General features: G+C 52.3%; 1 protein-coding gene across 2 annotated transcripts in view; it reads left to right on the forward strand.

Moving 5' to 3' along the window:
- The window catches only part of HSPA12A (heat shock protein family A (Hsp70) member 12A), a 61,032-nt gene that overhangs the window by 31,409 nt on the left and 11,094 nt on the right, over positions 1-18,529 (forward strand). For both annotated transcript variants that reach the window (XM_045569057.1, XM_045569058.1), the window contains exons 4-7: positions 1,920-2,106; positions 4,230-4,334; positions 9,137-9,253; positions 17,182-17,353. In XM_045569057.1, coding sequence (XP_045425013.1) covers positions 1,920-2,106; positions 4,230-4,334; positions 9,137-9,253; positions 17,182-17,353 — 581 coding nt within the window. The remainder of the gene's footprint in view (positions 1-1,919; positions 2,107-4,229; positions 4,335-9,136; positions 9,254-17,181; positions 17,354-18,529) is intronic.

Genomic DNA, 18,529 nt, shown 5'->3' on the forward strand with positions numbered 1-18,529 from the left:
GTAAGAGGGTCCAGAGACCCTTGGCCGACGTTTCATCAGAAAATAATGAAAAGCCAGTTCTGTATCAGCAAACCCTGATGACAGCATAGCCCCCAGGGTTCAGTTGGCACCAGGATGCTACCTCCAGTTAGCCAGACAGATGCTGTGAGGGTCCTGTGCTGCCGTCACAGACCCCCAAGTTGGAAAACACTGGTGGAAGAGAACATGCCATTAAAAGCTGGACTCAGTGTTGGGAAGCTTCTATGTTGTTGTTCTAAGAAATGTTATTTCCACAGGGTAGTCATGCCGTGCAAATAGAAAAGAAAGAGTGAAATAACTTTGAACTTGCCTGGGAGGAATACCCACAGTTCAGGGCCCCTAGAGGAGTTATCTTAGTCCTGGTAGAGATTTTGGAGGGAGGTTGGTTCTATTGAATTTTATTTCAGTCAGAACATATTAACATAATCATGATACAGACTGACAAAATTATGAATGAGAAAGTTTAATTTTTTATATTTAAAGAGGAATGAAGGAATAAACATTTGGAGGGAACAAGCTCATGGGGTCATCTACTGAGTATGTCACAGTGCATAGTAATGACAAGCCCGTTTGTGAAGGGCAGTGTGTGGAGCTGCTACCTGGCATAGGGACCGTCCCTGTGTCTCAGTGCGGTCACTTCGAGGACTTTGGCTCCTGGGCGAGAAGCTGCGTCCTGTTGGAAATTGGCCAGGGATGATTCTAGACCCATCTGAGCAGCAAATCCCGGCAGACGCTGGTGCTCCATCTGGACCCGATGGCCCCACTGCTGCTTAATGATGCGGTATCGGGAATAGCTCATCTCCCCCGGCCCACTGCGTCTCCACCTGAGGCCATGCACGGGGTCACGTGGCTAGTGGCAGGCCAGGAGCCAGCCGTGGAGCCAGGGCCTGGTTGGGGAGGGAACAGCTTGGCCTCTTGGCAGCCTGGGCTTTCTGCAGTGGCCTCAAAGGAGAGGAAAAGTCCCCAGCCCTTCCCAGCCCACTTCCTTTTCTCCCTCTGGAGAGGAGGGCACTCCTCTGTCCCCACCTCTCTCTGCCTACGGCACTCTCACCTCTGCTCCCAGAGTAGGACTGGACCTCCTCATCAGGCCCCTGGCTTCCCACTCCCTCCCTTTAGTCCAGTTTGCGCTCATGAACAGCAGCTCTGATTCTATCATGCCCCTACTCTAAGACCTTCAGTGGCTCCCCATTACTCACAGATTAAATCTCTAAGTCCACAGGGTTCTCCTCAGCCCAATTCTAACACTTTCTGAATTTCATGTCTCACTCTTCCCATTTACATAATCACTCTTCTCATTTACACACTTTCTCCAGCCCACACAATCACTTAGCATTCCCCACGCATGCCCGGTGCTTGCCCACCTCTGAGCAGCCTGGAGTGTCCTCCCCTCCTTTGAGATCCAGTTGTCTGTCGCTACGTCAAGTCTCCCCTGTGCTCTGCACTTCTCTCTGCCCACCAACTGGCACCTTGCCTTCTCTGACCCTGGGTGCTTCATTTCCATTCCTAACTTGTTTGAAAAAGGATTCGACCCAGCTGCATATCTGCTAATGAGTGCTTGCAAATTAAAAAAACCAAAAAAATACATTACCTACCAGATCATGAGTTATTTGAAGGCAGAAACGAAAGTTTCATGTCTGTCTCACTAGCACCCAGCACACAGTAGATGCTCAGTAAACACCGAATGAAAGGATAAAGGCAGACCTTGTTATCAAGCAAGACCTTGGCACTTGCCCATTTTTTTTTTCTTTTTAACTATGTGTCTCTGGTCACTATTCAATCAGCTGGACCAGCGTACGTCTGAACACCCACATCACTGACACTCATGTATACAGTAGGTGCTCAAATCTGTGCTGCCTGACCTGGGAGAAGGCCCTATAACCTCTGCCTTCCCTTGGTGGCAGGCGATGGGAGGGAGGTGACCCTGGTGTGTCCAACCAGAAGACTCCGACCACCATCTTGTTGACTCCCGAGAGGAAGTTCCACAGCTTCGGGTATGCCGCCAGGGACTTCTACCACGACCTGGATCCCAGCGAGGCCAAGCAGTGGCTGTACCTGGAGAAGTTCAAGATGAAGCTGCACACCACTGGGGTGAGTGAGCCTCTCCCCTGGCCGCAAGTCCTCCGCATTGGAGAGCCAGGGTCCCCCCAGCCTTGGGTGGGGAGGAGAGTCTTTCCCACCCAGGGGCCCTCAGATTTCTCCCAAGCAGAAATTAATTCCATTTACCTTGATTTTAGAAATAACCTGGAAAACACAACCCTTTTTTGGACTATGCACTGCTTTCTGATGTACATGTGGGCAGGGAGATAGACATTCAGAATATTTAACAACTTGTCTGTCTTGGAAACTGACCCCTACTGAAGCAGGGGTGTAGGGTGCTGGGGACCCTCCGCCACGCCGGGAGTTCCTGCTTCAGTCACTAGGTTGTTGGGAGATCCGGCGATCCTGAAGGAGCCATGTGGGGGCTGAGGGCATTTGGGGGCTCAGGGCAGTGGCTGTTAAATAACCAGTTTGGAAGTAACAGCCGTGGGGAAGGGGAGCTCAGGACATCAAGTGCCCAATAAAAGGAGGTCCGACTCCCAGAGTGGTGGCCTCAGTTCTGCTCCCAGCAAGCCGGCGCTCTGTAAGATGTCTCGTAAGTCAAATAGGCATCCCCCACCCTGAAGCTTCTTAGAAAAGGTTGGGGAATAGGATAGAATTTTTCCAATTTAAGCATTTTTTCCCATATATTTTCCTTAACTCTCAGTACTTAGAAAGGCAGGACAGTGATAACATTTAAGATCACAGACTCTGAAGCCAGATGGTTAATCCAAGTTACTTAACCTCTCTGTGCCTTGTTTTGTCATCTCTGTAAGATGGAGACAATGACAGTGCCTTCCTCATGGGGATACTACGGATTAGAGGAATCAAAATACATAAAGGTCTCAGAGCCATGCCTGGTGCATAGTAAGTTCTGGTCAAGTGCTAGCTCCTATTAAAATTGCTGTCATTTGTCTGCTAAGTGTTTGCAGATGACAAAACAAACATTAGTGGGAAACTCAGCAGCCAGTGTCCTGCCTTCCAAGGCTCTGTCCATTGCAGTGGTTGTCTTTGTCTGATGCAGGACAACCTCTGCTGGACGTGGGCTGTTCCCGTGTCACCTGGTGGGATTCAGTGCTGAGTATCAGGATTGCACATGGACGCACAGGAATTTTTTCAATTTAATTTTTTAAATTCAGAGCCAGGTTTCCTGGTGCTTGGTCACCTTTCCAAGCCGGGGAGCTGCTGCCCCAGACTGCCGTATCTTTGCTGAGCACTGGGAGCAGAAGGTGGCTGGCTGGGAGGGGTGAGCAAGCACAGATAGGTCAGGACACCACCCACAGGCTCCACAGGGCCGAGTTAGTGACTCAACGCCCCTTCTCCCTCCAAAGGCAAAGCATAATTACCCAGCCTGAATCAATCTGGAGGCCACGCTGATTTTTTTTCCCCTGGCAGTAAGAGCTTGTGGTTCAGAGAGACTAGGGGGCTTCCTTGTGAGTTTTGCTCTCTGCCCATCCGTACCCCTACCCCACAGGGACTTTTCTTATCACTTTTTAATGACCTCTGTCCACCCAGCGTCTGGGCTCTGCAGAGCAGTCTCCGCCCAAGGACCACACTGAGCATCTGCTTTAGCTTCTGGCAGAGGAAGGAAGGCAGGGATGCTGGGCTCCCAGCGGATTAGACAGGGCAGGCCTTAAAATAGGAGCTCTTCTATTTTGGTGACTTGGTTGGCAGCTTATCAGGGAATGAAAGCTTCATGTCTGTTTAGCATCATGCCTGGCGGTGAGCTGGCACAATCTAGGCCGCCACCGGGGCGGCTCCTGAGTGTGACCATGTGTGTCCAAATGTGGAAATAGCGTGTAAATCGCATCGGGAGTGGTGCCTGCTGCCTGTTTTCTCTTCCTGACCTGTGCCGCCCCGAAACCTTTGCTCACAGAGGATCCAGAAGAGAGAGGGGGAGGGGAGGAGGGAGCAGTAGAGATGGGGCCTGGGGGGGGGACAGCCACACAGTAAGGGGACAGTGCTGCCAGGCCCCGCTCTGGGGCACATTCCATCCTAGCCTGCCTCCTCAAACACAGGGAGACCCAGCCATGGCTCTCTGATTCTCCGGATCTCCAAGTAGCAGTCCCCAGAGTCAGAAGACATGTCTTTCCTGTGTCGCCGTCTTACTGTTTTGTTCCTCTTCCCCCCGCCAGGACCTCACCATGGATACAGACCTGACGGCAGCAAACGGCAAGAAAGTCAAAGCCCTTGAAATCTTTGCTTATGCCCTGCAGTACTTTAAGGAGCAGGCGCTGAAGGTAGGACTGGTGACAGAGGCCAGGCAGCCATGTGTTAGGCCGTGGCACCCGTGCCGGCTCCATCCCTGGGGTTGCTGCACCTGCAGGCAAGGGGAGAGCGTGGGCTTGCAGGCAGAATGGCAGGATGGGCCCTCCCGCGCTGCTGGTGGGAACGTAAAACGGTGTAGCTGCTTTGGAGAACAGTTTGGCTATTTCTCAAAAAGTTAAGCACAGAGTTACCGTGTGCCCCAGTAATTCCACTGCTAGGTGTATGCCCAAATGAAATGAAACCCCATCCACACAAACACATGCCGTGTGCATAGCAACATTATTCATAATGACAAAAAGTGGAAACAACCCACATTTCTCTCCACGGAGGAATGGATAAACAAAACGTGATCTATCCATACCGAGGAATCTTTATTATTCAGCTACGAGGAAGGAAATACTGATGCATACCACCATGTGGATAAACCGTGAAAATGCCACATGAAGGAAAGAAGCCAGACATAACAAGCGACATTTTGTATGATTCCATTTGTGTGAAATGTCCAGACCAGGCAGACCCCTAGAGACAGAAAGCAGGGCAGCGGCTGCCAGGGCTGCGGGGAGTGAGGATGAGGGGTGGCTGCTGACAGGTGTGGGTTTCTTTTGGGGGTGGAGAAATTAGATGGTGGGGTTGGTCACACAGCCTTGTGAATATACCAAAACCCACTGAACTGTATACTTTAAAGGGTGAATTTGATGGTATGTGAATTATATCATAGTAAGAAATGCCAAAAAACAGGAAACATACGTCACAGCTGTACAATCTCGGGCAAGGTACTGAATCTCTGCCATATCCACTTTGCTAACCTGAAGAGTGGGCTGGGTATCCGCACCCTGTGGGTCCTTGGCTATTAAGTGAAATGTTTGGTACGCAGTGCCTCCCTCACGAGGTAAACACTTGGGAAATGGCGGCTGCTCTTTCTCCTCCTCCTCCTCCTCCTCTTCCTCCTCCTCCTCCTCCTCCTCCTCCTCCTCCTCTGTGCCCCACCAGAACCCATGGGAGAGGCTGGTAGTGGGAGCCCCCGTGGGTGGTCCTCGCTAAGGTTTGTGATCACAAGCGTCCAGAGCACCAAAAACTGCTGATTTCAAGGTGGGATCCGCGGTCCACTCAGTGCTGCCACCCACAGGCATGGGGACGAGTGGGTGGGAATCAGATGACTTATTGAGCTCTATCCAGGAACAACTGGGAACTTCAGAAGCATTTGGTATGATGTGATCACTAGGAGAAATGTAGTGAATTCTAGAAATAGAGCCAGACTACTTTCATCCATTTGAATACCTTTTTTTGTTTTTTTGAGTACCTTTTTGTGCCAGGTCCTAAATGAGTGCGGGCGTGTAGAAATCAACTCAGTACACAGGAGTGCGGGGTCAGAGTGAGGGTGAGGGGGACTGTGGGCGTTGGTGGAGGCAGAGATTCTGTCCAGTGGGGTGCATCAGGGAGGGCTCCCTGGAGGAGCGGATGGGGGTGGGGGGTCCACAGGCAGCAGCTAGAAGGGCAGGTATTTCAAGCTGCTGGAACGGCACAAGGTCAGCTCCGGGAAAAGAGGGCACAGCAAACAGCTGTGGGAAGAAAGCGGTTTGGGTGGAAGAAGGGCGAGGCTGGGGGATAAAGCCAGAACACCGAGCTCAGGACAGGATCATGCAGAGCCACGAATGCCAAGCCTAAGGCACTTCTTCTTGGATAATGGGAGCCATCAAAGGATTTCTAGTAGGGGAATGACGTGGCTACTGGGGGTAGTGTTGGAGCATCATAGTCTGTTTGTGCAAAACAGAATAGAATACCACAGTTTGGGTAATTTTTAAAGAACAGAAATTTATGTCTCACTGTTCTTGAGGCTGAGAAGCCCAAGATCAAGGTGCTGGCAGGTGTGGTGTCTGTTGAGGGGCTGGTCTTTGCTTCCAAGATGGAACCTTGAATGCTGCACCCTCTGGGAGGTGGGGGGAGGAACACTGTTCCTCACATGGGAGAGGAATAAAAGAGAGCGAGCTCACTCCTGTCAGCCCTTTTTAGAGCAGCGTCAATCCATTTACGAGGGCAGAGCGCTCATGACCTAAACACCTCCCATTCGGCCCCACCTCCCGACGCTGTTGCACAGGGGAGTGTTTCCAGCACATGGGTTCAGACCACAGCATAGAGCGGGAGACCCCAGAGGTCCCGAGAGCCTATAGGGTAGGAGAGAGCCACATGGAGCCACCCGACTCAGATCCTTAAGGTGTGTCTGACGGGCGAAAGGGAGGCTCTGAGACTCGGAGTTCCAGGGGTCACTCGGGGAACATGAAGGAGGATCACGACTACCAAGGAGAAAGAGTGGCCGGGGTGGGAAGAAGTGGGTTCTGGGAAAGCATCGTGCCCCAGAAAGGGGAAGAGGGGGGGTCCTAGGGGCAGGGCAGGGGCTGGCGTGTGTTCGGGAAGACGGCACCAGCCAGAGGCAAGAGCACTGTGAGGCCGCTGGGCCCTGGGGAGGGTGGGCCCCGTCATTCCAGGCGCTGGAGAGGTAGAAGAGGAGGAGCACGCTGAGGTGGACCTATGTCAGCCGAGGACCAAAGATCAAATGTCACAGAGGGACGGGGCCAGCGCCTGGTGGCCCAGGAGGCCACATGAGAGTGTGGAGGAGCCACGGACACTCGGGAACATTTAGGACTGGAGAAAGTCCGTGACATTGCCATATGTTCCAAGTTTGCCTGCAGGAAAGGAGCGAGCAGCCGTCTCAGAAGGGGAGAGAGGAGGTGGAGGGAATGGCCCAGAAGGTCAAGCAGGGGCACGGGTGCTTGTTTGTGAACTCAGCTCAGCCAGAGAGTCCCCAGGGAACCTGCTAGCACCTTCCAGCACCTTCCAGCTCCTCCCAGCTGTGCACATGCCACGAATGAATTCCAGGAGAAAGAGCTGTTTGAGGTGACGGGTGGGAACTAGCCCTTCACAGGGTGCTGGCTGGGATTTGAGGGGCCAGTGGGTTCACAGGGAGGGGGTTATTGCACGTTTGACCAGAATAAGTGTAGGCAGAACGTCCACTCGAGTGGAACGTCTGAGCAGTCACGGAAATGAAGCGGCCCAGCAGTTCATGAAGGACAGTCAGTGAAAGTGCCCAACACGTGAGACAGATAGTTAAGTCAGCGCCTTTCCCTTCCAAGCTGTTCCCTACACACCGGGGGACAGACAGCTTCTCCAAACCCTCCAGACAGCCCAGGGAAGCCTGTCATTTGTGGTTTGAGCATCTTTCCTTTTGAGGAGTTTAAAATTGGGTGCCTGGTAATTGGCATTATGCTTAGAAGCCTTCCCTTCACACTGCTCACCTGCACTGGGAAGCCCAGGTGACAGAGTAGTATGATAAAAATGGCAGCTTGATGTTGACCCAAAGCAGAGGTGTTTTTTAAAACATGTTTTAAAAGAAGTTTACTGAATGTACTTAACACTACTGAACTGTACACTTAAAAATGATTAAGATGGTAAATTGTACAGTACGTGGATATTTACCACTAAATGAAATTTCTATTAAAAATTTAAAAATTTTTAAAAGGCAGAAAAAGTTTACTGATCAAAGAGGAAGTTAGTTCAGTGACAGGGTGGGCCAGACTCAAGAAAACTATTTGAAATAATAGGAAAAATGAGATACGACCAGGAAAAAAATTTTTTTTTTATTAGCCCATTAATCTTCTCGTGTCCCCAGAGCTGACTTCGATGCAGAAGTACCTTAGTGTGGGTGCAGATTTGTCTGGTATGTGTGGCAACAAGAAAGGAAAGGAAGGAAGGAACTAAAATTTATCAGAGGTCTTTGGGCCAGACATTCCTTGTGCGTTTTCATTTAATCTTGCCAATAATGCTAGTTTTATTGTCCCCATTTTACAGATGGGAATACTGAGTCTGAGAACTATTCCAATGACATATTTTTGTCTACATGGACCCAGTGGAAACCTCTGATGCTTTCACCCATCCCATTTGTCCACGTGGGCCCTACCGATGTGGTTTAACCTTAACCAACAGTTCAGGGCAGCATGGTTCCTGGTTAGATCATGTCCATATCCTTCCCTTCCTGTCAGAGAAACCCCCCTGATATGCTGGGCTTGCATAAGGTAGATGACTGTGATGACAGCTACGGTGACAACTGCCACCAGTTGTTAAGCATTACTTTGGGCCAGGCAGGGTTCTAGATATGAGCCCACATGTAAGAGTTTAGTTAGGACTTTTGGCCTTTAGAGTCAAGACAGACCTGGCTGTGGGTTTAAATTTTGGCTCCGCCACTCTCTAGCTGCATAATGGTCAAAAGGGTCTCAGTCTCATTATTTCTATCTGTAGAAAATGGGCACAATTATGATCCCTTCCTAACAGGATTCTTCAATGGGCTCATAGAGACAAGGTAAGGAAAGTGCTTAATAAAGTGGGTGACACATAAGCGCTCAGTAAATGTAGCGGTCAGTAAATTAGCAAAACTCTCAACAACTTCACGAGCTAGGTATTATTATCCCCATTGTACAGATATGGAAACTGAGGCGAGATGTCTTCACTTGTTCAAAGTCACATGAGTAGGAGGTGGCCGAAGGGATTTTCCTCTGATCTGCCTCTCAGTTAGTCAGGGAGTGAAAGGAGCTAGAGCTCCCCACTTGCTAAATTTTCAGAAAACAGATTCTTGCTCCTCGAGCCTGGTAAGTTTAGGAGGCTGGGGAATAGACACCCCAGGAGCTTGTGGCGGGAGGCCTGGGTTCTTGGCAAAGCCACAGGAGGCAGGCCCTTGGGGACAGTGGTGCCACTTGACCTGGTTGTTTATTTTCTTTGGCTTCAGGAGCTCAGTGACCAGGCAGGTTCGGAGTTCGAGAACTCTGATGTCAGATGGGTGATCACGGTGCCTGCCATCTGGAAACAGCCCGCCAAGCAGTTCATGAGACAAGCTGCCTACCAGGTGAGGGCAGGGGTCGGGGCGGGTGGGGACCAGAGGAGAAGGACACTCTCAGTGGTGACTGAGCCTGGCTCAGGTACCTCCCAGCATTCACAGGCCTCCTCGGGAGGCAGCGAGGAGGGGCTGGGGCGCCAAGGAGCCTTCTCATCCCTCAGCTTCCTCCTGGGGGAGAAGCAGGGCTTAGTCCGCTAAACGACAGGAGTCGGGCTCGGTTCTCTTCCTGGCCCTGTACGTTTCCAGGTCATGTTTCCACTGTGGATTCTCCGGGGCTAAGACTTCCAGGCGGGGTTCAGAAACATTTCTCCATGGGTGAATCGAAGTGAGAACCTTGAGGAAAAGGCTTGGGAAACATGAGGATTTGAACAAGAAAGGAATAAAGACAAGGCCATTGGCCATGAACCAGCATTTCAGCTTGGCGTGGAGGCTGAAAACGGCATATCTGCAGCCGGGAAATAAAGGAAATGTGATTGCCTTCTGCATGCTTTACTCAGAGGGGCACGCAGAGCACCCAGAGAGGGGGTGAGGGCTGTCAGCCCTGCGCGGTGGGTGGCAGACCCTGAGAGGGCAGTGGCATGGCCGAGTGGTGTGCCAGTCACAGGCACACATCAGCCAGGGAGATGGATGCTTCCGGGCTGGATGGCCAGCCTGTCCCTGTGGACACTGTGGGCACCACTGGTGCCATTGGTGTCACACACCCTCATGGCCTCCAGCTCTCACACGCTGTTTGCAGACCACTTGTGCCATCATGGGCTTCCGTAAAGGCCGACTTCAAGGCAGGAAGGGCTGGCCATGCTCACTGCTGTTCTGGTCCCCGGGCCAGAGCTGGCTCCTGTTGTACTTAACCCCCCCACCTGGGTTTATGAAAACCCACCCCTGGGGCCTGGGTCAGCCCTCCGTGTGTCAAGAGTCAGTTTTCTGAGTTTTCAGCTGAGGCTGGGCTGTGGCAAGTCACCAAGGTAATAGATGTCCCCTTGCCCCTGTCACCCCTCTCAGGAGGCGTCCTGTCTACTTTTCCCAGGGGACACAGCTCCGATGTTGAGTGTGTGGTTACATGTGTGAGCCTTTCTTTACCAAATACCCACAGAATCACCTTGAGCTCCAGAGTGTAGTAAAATGACCATGGGAACCTTCATGTCGTGAATCGCATTCAGCGCTGACTCGGGCCTGACTCCCAGCCGCCCGCAGAGTGCAGGGTGCACACGGTCAAGGGCGGGGTGTCCCCTCCCCTCTTTTCCCCTTCCCCAGGCTGTTTCCTTGCTCTTCCCTTCCTCTGCGCAGCGTGAGAATCCAGCTCAGTGGATGTATCTGCCAAAAATAGATTTGTTTTTGTGGGGACGAAGGAAGAGGGTGGAAGTTCCAGAAAGAGGCAAGTTCTTTTCAAAAGGAAGGAAAGAAAATGCAGTGTAGCTGTTCACAGAAGCCCTGGGCACCACGGAGCTTTTCCGTAGCATCAGCCTTCAGGCCGTGTCCACAGATGGGACGTTGGGACAGGGCTGTCCGGAGACACTGCCCAGCGTCCTGCGTGTTTCCCAGGGAGGATATTCAAGGTTCATGGTTTGGACTCTCCTTTGCCCGCCCACAGGAAGACCTTGGCAACAAATGCGTGACCCGTAGAAGGGTCAATTCTTATTTTTAGCCTGAAAAGGAAAGAGGTGCAGAGACTAGTATATTTCTCAGGGCTGTTGGAGCCCGGGGCTGGCTCTTGCAAGGACTCACACTAGGAGGTCTGAGGAGGGAACCAGGCAGAGGAGGGCGTGGCATCCCTGAGGGTTTGGTAGGATCAAAATAGCACCTCAGAGAGAAAAGGGCAGGGACAGACGTGACCAGTGTTTATGGATGTGGGGAATTTGCCTTCTGAAGCCCACAGACAACACTCTAGACAGGGACTGTCTTGTTCATGCTGGGTAACTTGGGTACAGTGTCTCCACAGCTTCACTTTTGACCCTTTGTAATTCTGATTTGATGCTTGTGTTCCATTAACAGTCACTGAGTGAATTGAAAGATCGCAGCAACCATTCAGTGATCCTTTGTACATGAATTCATTCATTCATTGAACAAACCCATGCTGGTGGCTTTCTGTGCACCAAGACTGTGGTAGGCGGTGGGTTCTATCTATACCTGACCAAGGCAGGGCACCGCTCTCGGGCTGCTCACAGCCGAGCAGGTGGTTCATTGAAGGCTTTCATACTTCTGGGTTAGGGACAGGGCTGTATTAGCCCAGTTGCTTTGTGGACTTTTCTGCAGTCTTTTCAGCCTGTCTTCCGGAAGAGTCCTAGGACAGAGTTGAAATGAAGCTTGTGACTCTGTGGCCCAAATTAACATCTCTCCACTCTCTCTCCCCACCCCTCATTATTATACAGAATAAAAAAGATATGTACCTGTGATGGTTAACTTTACGTGTCAACTTGACTGGGCCAGGGGGTGCCCAGATATTTGGTCAAACATTATTCTGAGTGTTCCTGTGAGGGTGTTTTTGGATGAGTTGAACATTTTAATAGACAGATTGAGTACAGCAGATGGCTCTCCCTGACGAGGGTGGGCCTGAACCCATCAGTTGAAGGCCCGAGTAGAGCAAAAGGCTGATCTTCCCCTGAAAAAGAGGGAATTCCCCCTGCAGACTGCCTTTGCGATGGGACATTGTTGTTTTTTCCCTGCCTTCGGACTCAGACTCAAACATTGGCTCTTCCTGGGTCTCCAGCCTGCTGATGGCAGATCTTGGGATTTGTCAGCCTCCATAACTGCATTAGTCCAATCCTTGTAATAAATAAATAGAGAGAGAGAGAGAGAGAGAGAGAGAGAGAGAGAAAGAGATCTCCACTGGTTCTGTTTCTTGGGGAACCCTGGCTAATACAGTACCTGACCACAAAACATACCTCTCAGGCCAGTAGCTCTGAGTGTGCTCACCAGCCATCCATCTGTGTAGAAGGTGTTTGATCAGGTGGATATTTGTTTGCTTCTACAAGGTGGTGGCTGCCCACCAGCCCTGCCACCCAAAGGGCATCCCATTGGCTGACTTCAGGTAGAAGAGCTGGAAGAATGAGGTACAAGGGGTGGTCCTTCCTAATTAGGGCAGTTAAACTGGTTGGGTCCGCTCTGCTTGCACGGGAAAATTGGAGCCCTGCTTCCAGGCTTCGCAGAGGCCTACTGAGCACAAGTTCTTGGCATAGTCACGTGGGGGCTAAGCTTCAACCTCCCACCTGCCAGGTGGAGCTGAAAGAGGCTTGGAAGCAGGGCTGGGAGCTGATGCTCTGGGCAGCATCTTCTGTCGTGAGGAGCAGGTCTGGAGTTCTGGGGTTTCCGCTCAGTTTGTGACTCATTGCCCACGGGGGCTGCAAAGCAGGTACACAGAGAGTTCCCCCTGTTAAACTCCCCAAACTCATCTCTGTCAAGTGCTTGTTGAAGAAAGGGGTTAAATCTCTATCTTTTATAATTCACAGACTCAGAGCACCTTCAGGCCCTTTAAGAGCATTCAGTGGAAAGACTGTAGCAGAAAGAACACCTGATTCCTCTTCTGAGGGCTTTAGAGAAGTCCTAGCACCGGAAGATAGTTCCACTGAGGCTGGGGATCGTGGGTAGGACATAGTCCAGTTCATTTCTAAAGGCATTTTGCCTAAAATGTGCAACTCTAGTAGGTTCCAGAAACCTGCTAAATCAATGATGCTCCCATATGTACGATGATCTCATCTCACTTGGAGACGCAGCTTGCATTTGCCTCCCTTTCCGAACAAGCCGCAGTGAAAAATGATCACCAGGAAACGCTGCACAACCCCAGAAGTGGTGCAGCTGTGGCCCCTTTGCAGCCTGCCGCCCGGCCAGCAGAGCACTTAACTGGCCTGGCCATTTGTTCTCAGCTGTGGACACAGTCCCTTGGCAGATTTTCCTGGCTGGCTGCAGGGCTGAGGAGCAGAGCAGTCGGGTAAACACCACTTCCTCACTTCCTCCGGCTCCCTGGAGTGCGGTTTTCTCACCTGCTTCTCCTGAGTGGAGCTGCGATCACAGAGGAAGGCTCCAAAAAGCTACTACGATGGTTCTCCTGCTGCTCAGATTCTTGTGTGCTGGGGGGTCAAATGGGGTAGTGTGCTTGTGGTTCAGACACTTTCTCTTTGTAGAATGCCCGGGCCACGTCTGCGAATGCTTGCGTTCAGTGCAGCAGGGACGCGGGCCAGAAAACTGCAGGATAAGGCCGGCAGAGGAATGCCGGGCTCATTCGCTCGGCAGCTGTCTCCCCACGTGCGAGGGGGCAAGGAGGCCTGACGGCTGCCCCTACAAAACATACCATCTCACAGGAGAGGACGCACATGTCTGCACTGTCTGTAAAGTTGGAGACAGAACATGCTCGGCAGGGGCCCCCACGGAGGGAGAGCTCACATCGGAATAGGAGCTGTGAGGTGCCAGCTCCAAACGCAGAAGTAGCAAAGGCGGAGAGAATGTTCTGCTCCAGTTGCCTCTGGCCTGATCCCAGGCAAATGGCCCCACAGGTCTCCTGAGGGCTGCAGGCAGAGGGCTCCTGACCTGCAAGTGTTTATGCAGAAGCAAAGGCTGCGCTTCCGGGCACCGGGTCTTCCAGCCAAGGGATAGAGCCATCTGGGTTTTGAGAGTCTGGGCCACTCTTCAGCATTTCCTCCTTTTCTTGGCATCCACAGCAGCTCTGGGACTTCTCCTGGGGAGATCAGCTCTGCTCTGTGGGCTCCGTAGGAGTTTGCTGGTGGGACACGGCCCCACACTCTCGTGTGACCGGGCTGGTCCAAGCACAGGAGTGTGGCTGCTTTGTCCTGGGCCTCCCAGACACTGGCAGGGGCCCCCTCTGACCTTGCCGTCTCCTCCCCTCGGGAGTGGGGCCCTCCTCACCCCCACTCCTCACTTGCATCCTCTCCTGGGACAGTGGGGAACCCCCTGTGGAAATTAGAAACAATAAAGGTTTTGCTTCGGGCCAGGCCAGCCCAGCTGGGGAGGGACAGATGAAAGGCTCCCTTGAGGGGGACAGCCCAAGCTGTCGGGGGCAGACTCTGGTCAGCTTGAGTGTCTCTTACGCAGCCGGCTCAGGATGTGGGAGTGCCCGGCGGGGTGTGTGTGTGTGTGTGTGTGACTGTCTTGCTGGATTGTCAGTCATACACCAGGCACTTGGACACCTTCGAGTCACAGAAGTTTCCTCAAGGCTCTCCACTCCCCTGGACTTCTTGATTGGATTTTCCACGTAAAGATTTCCCATCTACGACAGAGTTCCTGCTCAGAGCTTCAGGGAAGGTGTGGGTAGAGGAACGATGGAGCTTGCTCCCGTTGGCCAGGTGGGGGCCTTGTTGCAGCAAGTCCCACTTGGGAGGTTGACATCCCAATGGGACACGATTACAGTGACGTGGCTTCTGAATCTCAGAGCTTTTGCCTTTCTTCCTTCACACCGACGCCCTGGGCTCCACTCTTGGGCTCACCCTCCCCCCAAGTTTATTTTCTGGTTTGAACTTTGGAAGAGAATCTTCTACACATAGGCAAGGCTGCTGCTTTGTAGCTAGTCGTTCCTTTTTCCTCACCCCATCCGTGGAAGCCCACTCTGTTAGCTTCTATTCTTCCATGAGGTCCTTGACCCTATAACCTTATGAGGATAGAAGAGTCAACACACAAGCTGTCCTTTAGAAGGGGCTCTTCTTGGTAGTATTTTGGATTTATTATTCTGGGACCCTCGGGATTAAGGCTCAGAGGTTCCAGCATTCCTGGTTTGCTGCATGTGTGTGACCTACAGCCTCTTTCACTTTAACCTTGAGCCATCTTCATGCTAAGGGTGTCTAACGTGAGTCTATGAGAAAGGGAAGCTGAGGAGGGTGATTTTTACCCACTGAGCACGGAGCAGTGGGAAATCTTTTCATGCATCTAAGTCAGTGGCCTGTGGGCCAGCGTCACCTAAGGGCAGACCCAGCCTCTTCGGCCCAGGGACTGAGCTGATGGGCACAGACACTGCCCACGTGGTTGGCCGTAGCCAAGGGTACTAGGTGGTAGGACAGGGAGTTCACTGTGGGTGGTGCCAGGCACAGTGTGGCTCTCATCTTGTTTTAGAAAGTCTATCCTCCCAAAATGGTTCTACCATTTGTGAGGCATTTGGTATTTACAAATTGAAGATTTTCAGTCACCTGGCTGCTGGTAGCATCTCATTAAGACATAAATTAATTGGGTTTAGTTTGGGTGTGTTTGTTATGGAGAACTGACAGTGCATTCAGGCAGCACATCATTTGCTACCATCCCTGAGTAAATGTGTAAAGGGAGCGTCCCTTGAAACAAGTTACGCAGAAAGTATTAGAGGTACTGGGGATTCTGTCAAAAGTATAGAGGCCTGGGCCCAGCCCCAGCAACCGGAGTTGCTAAGAGCAGCAGAGCTGGGAGTGAATGCAAGAGTGCTGGTCTGTGAGGCCGGGGACCTGAGCTCTGCCCCTTAGGGGTTCGGTACCTTGAGCAAGACTGTGCTGGTTTTGGCACTGGATGGCTCACGTCCCAGGAAATCCCTCTATCCTGAGCAAACCAGGACAGTGGGTCACCCTACCTCTCTGGGCCTTGGTTTCCTCCTACATAAAGTGAAGGAGTTGGACAAAGGGCCCTGAGGGTCCTTTCCATTCCTAATATCCCAACCTGAATCCCCCTCCCCTCCTTGCCCAATGATCGAACCTCCTAAGCCCCTCTGCCTAGGACTCTAGGCTGGCTCCTTCGGTGCGAGGTTGTGTGTGCGTGACGTTAGGAGACCTGTACCTGGTCTACAGGAAGAATCACTGAACCTCAAGGGTCTGGAACAGAATTCGGTGGGTGGGGGCTCCTCTAAAGGAAGGGACATGAAGGCAGCATCCCAAGATTCCCTAAGAAGTGGCAAAAAAGACAGCAAGCACAGTGGTGGCAGGGACGAAGTGTGCTGTCAACCAAGGAAACCCCGTGCGCCTGAATAGCTCCCAGAAGCAACTGAGACATGAGACCTCCTGCTTCGGCTCAGGGGCATGGGAGGAGGGCAGGGCCTGGTTAGAGGTCAAGCCAGGCTTGTTTCTCTGAGCATCCTTAGAAGGTGGTCCCGGGGGCTCCTGGACTGGCCCTTGTTCAGGCCCAGAGGGGCTGTGCCTGAGACACATCAGATGTTGCATGGGCCTGCTGCATGTCAGGGTCCCAAATGTTTGCAGATGGAGGCCAGGCACTTGGGGACTGGATTATTAAAGGGATATTTGTTATTATATGTGATAGACATGTATACTAGAAACTATTAAAGGGTACAGGCTTTGAATAAGATACCTCCTGGCTGAATTTCAACCCACACTCTAGAAAATAAGGGACTACATGGGATTCCAGGAGTGGCTTCCTCCTGGAGTGACAGCTCATAGGTCACCCCCAGGAGGCAGACAGCCTCTTAGAGCTCTGGAGATAGCAGATCAGATTCCCATACAGTAAAATCAAATGCTTGTATAGCTGAGCTCCCCTGAGCACCATTTGTTTCCAAGGCCACCAGAGATTGGGGTTGGCTCCGACTTGGTGAAGCCGTGTGGCCCACTGTAACGGGGGACAGATAATCTACCTTCCATCCTCTGATGGAAAGTTTTGGGGCCTTTGCAACTCTGTCCCTCCACCACTCAAGTGTTGAACCCCATCTGTACCCCACAGTCCATGTTCTCCTTGCCCCCTCATGCCTCTTAGTTCTGGGCCAAGCAAGGCCCACGTGCAAGAGGCCCCATGCCCAGAGAGCCTGGCATTTCCCAAGGGTGCTTGTACATTTTCTTTGACCACCCTGAGATGTTTGGGTTCCTGGCTTGGGGCCCAGCACCCAAGCATCCCTGACATCAAGTTCTGCAGAGGTCTGTGTAGGGAATGTCCCACCAAAGCAGAGCCTGTGTGTGTCCCTCCTTAGGGATGGCAGTCCAGGCGTGGGTGTCCTCTGGGAGCCCCAGGTCCCAGCCTTTGCTTCTGTCTTCCAGGCAGGCCTGGCCTCCCCCGAGAACTCGGACCAGCTGATCATTGCCCTGGAGCCCGAGGCGGCCTCCATCTACTGCCGGAAGCTGCGGCTGCACCAGATGATCGAGCTGAGTGGCAAGACGGCCGTCAATGGGTACAGCGGCAGGGACACAGTAGGAGCTGGGTTTGCACAGGGTACCTCTGCTCTCTCTCTCCGCTCCTGCTCCCTCCCCTACCTGACCCCTGGATGTTTCTCCACCTCTGATGATTTGAAAGGCACTTGGTGCTGTCATGAAGAGTCAAGATACTGCAGGATGAGGTTGGCTTTCAGCACCTCTGTGCTCAGCCCCCATACCTGGCCCCCCAAGGGACCCATAAACTAAGCAATGGTCACCCTTGTTCATCACCCACCAAGGGCTTGGGGGTGGGGGGGGAACAGCCTGCGGGAAACTTCTCTCCAAGGACCTGAGGGGATAGCCTGAGAGCAGTTCTTGGCCTTGAATTTTACTAGGCTCTTAATCTTCCCTGTCTATTAACTGATTCTTAATCTAATCCCATTCGCCTGTTATTAATTCCTCCATTAAGACTGTTGATTTATTGCTGATTCACTCACTGGGGCCACTTCATGTGCAATGAGCTCATTATGTGTTTAAGCTGAGAGCTGAAAATGCAGATGAACAGGCTGACTTTTCCTGACCCAGGTGATGCTCATTTAGCTGTGGGAGGAGCACCGCGTGGGAGACCCAGACTGGGGACTTTAAGGAGCTTTTCTCTTTAGTAGTTTCTTGCATGCAGTTGGTCACAGTCTTGGTCGCAGAACTTGGTGCCCCAGCATCCAGGGCTCTGCGGCTCTGTCCAGGGCTACAGGGTTTGCGGACACACTAGGTCAGGGTCAAAGCACCTGAGTGAGCAGGGGCGAGGATGGGGAGTGCTCTCGGGGTGGCGCTGGGCACCGCAGCCCTGAGTGCTGTGCTCCACGTTCTGTGCCCAGGTGAAGGCCCTGAGGGTAAACACCCACCTGTCACCCATGGCCCCCTGGAAGGCCCGAGGCCTAGGAGGAGGGGGAAGACATCAGTGAGGACTGTTGCCGAGTTGTCCCTGCCACAGCTTGTTCCCAAGTTTTCTTTGGTCCTCACACCCAGAGCCTGTCTCTGCCCTCGCGAGGCACTGGGCCCAGGCTCACCCTGAGCAGATGTGCGTTCTTGCCCAGAGGGTACTGGGCCGTCTCCTCCAGGCAGGTTTCTCCTCCTCCTCTTCACAGGGGCAACTCTGCCCCAGAGGTCACCTCTCTGCATTTTAATCCTAAGATTTAAGAGTCTGTGAACCTTAGCCGCTAGGCAGTGGCAAAAGATTCCCCTGTCACCTGGCTGC

This window comes from Lemur catta, chromosome 14 (genome assembly GCF_020740605.2).
Source record: "Lemur catta isolate mLemCat1 chromosome 14, mLemCat1.pri, whole genome shotgun sequence".
In the NCBI taxonomy this organism is placed as follows: Eukaryota; Metazoa; Chordata; class Mammalia; order Primates; family Lemuridae; genus Lemur; species Lemur catta.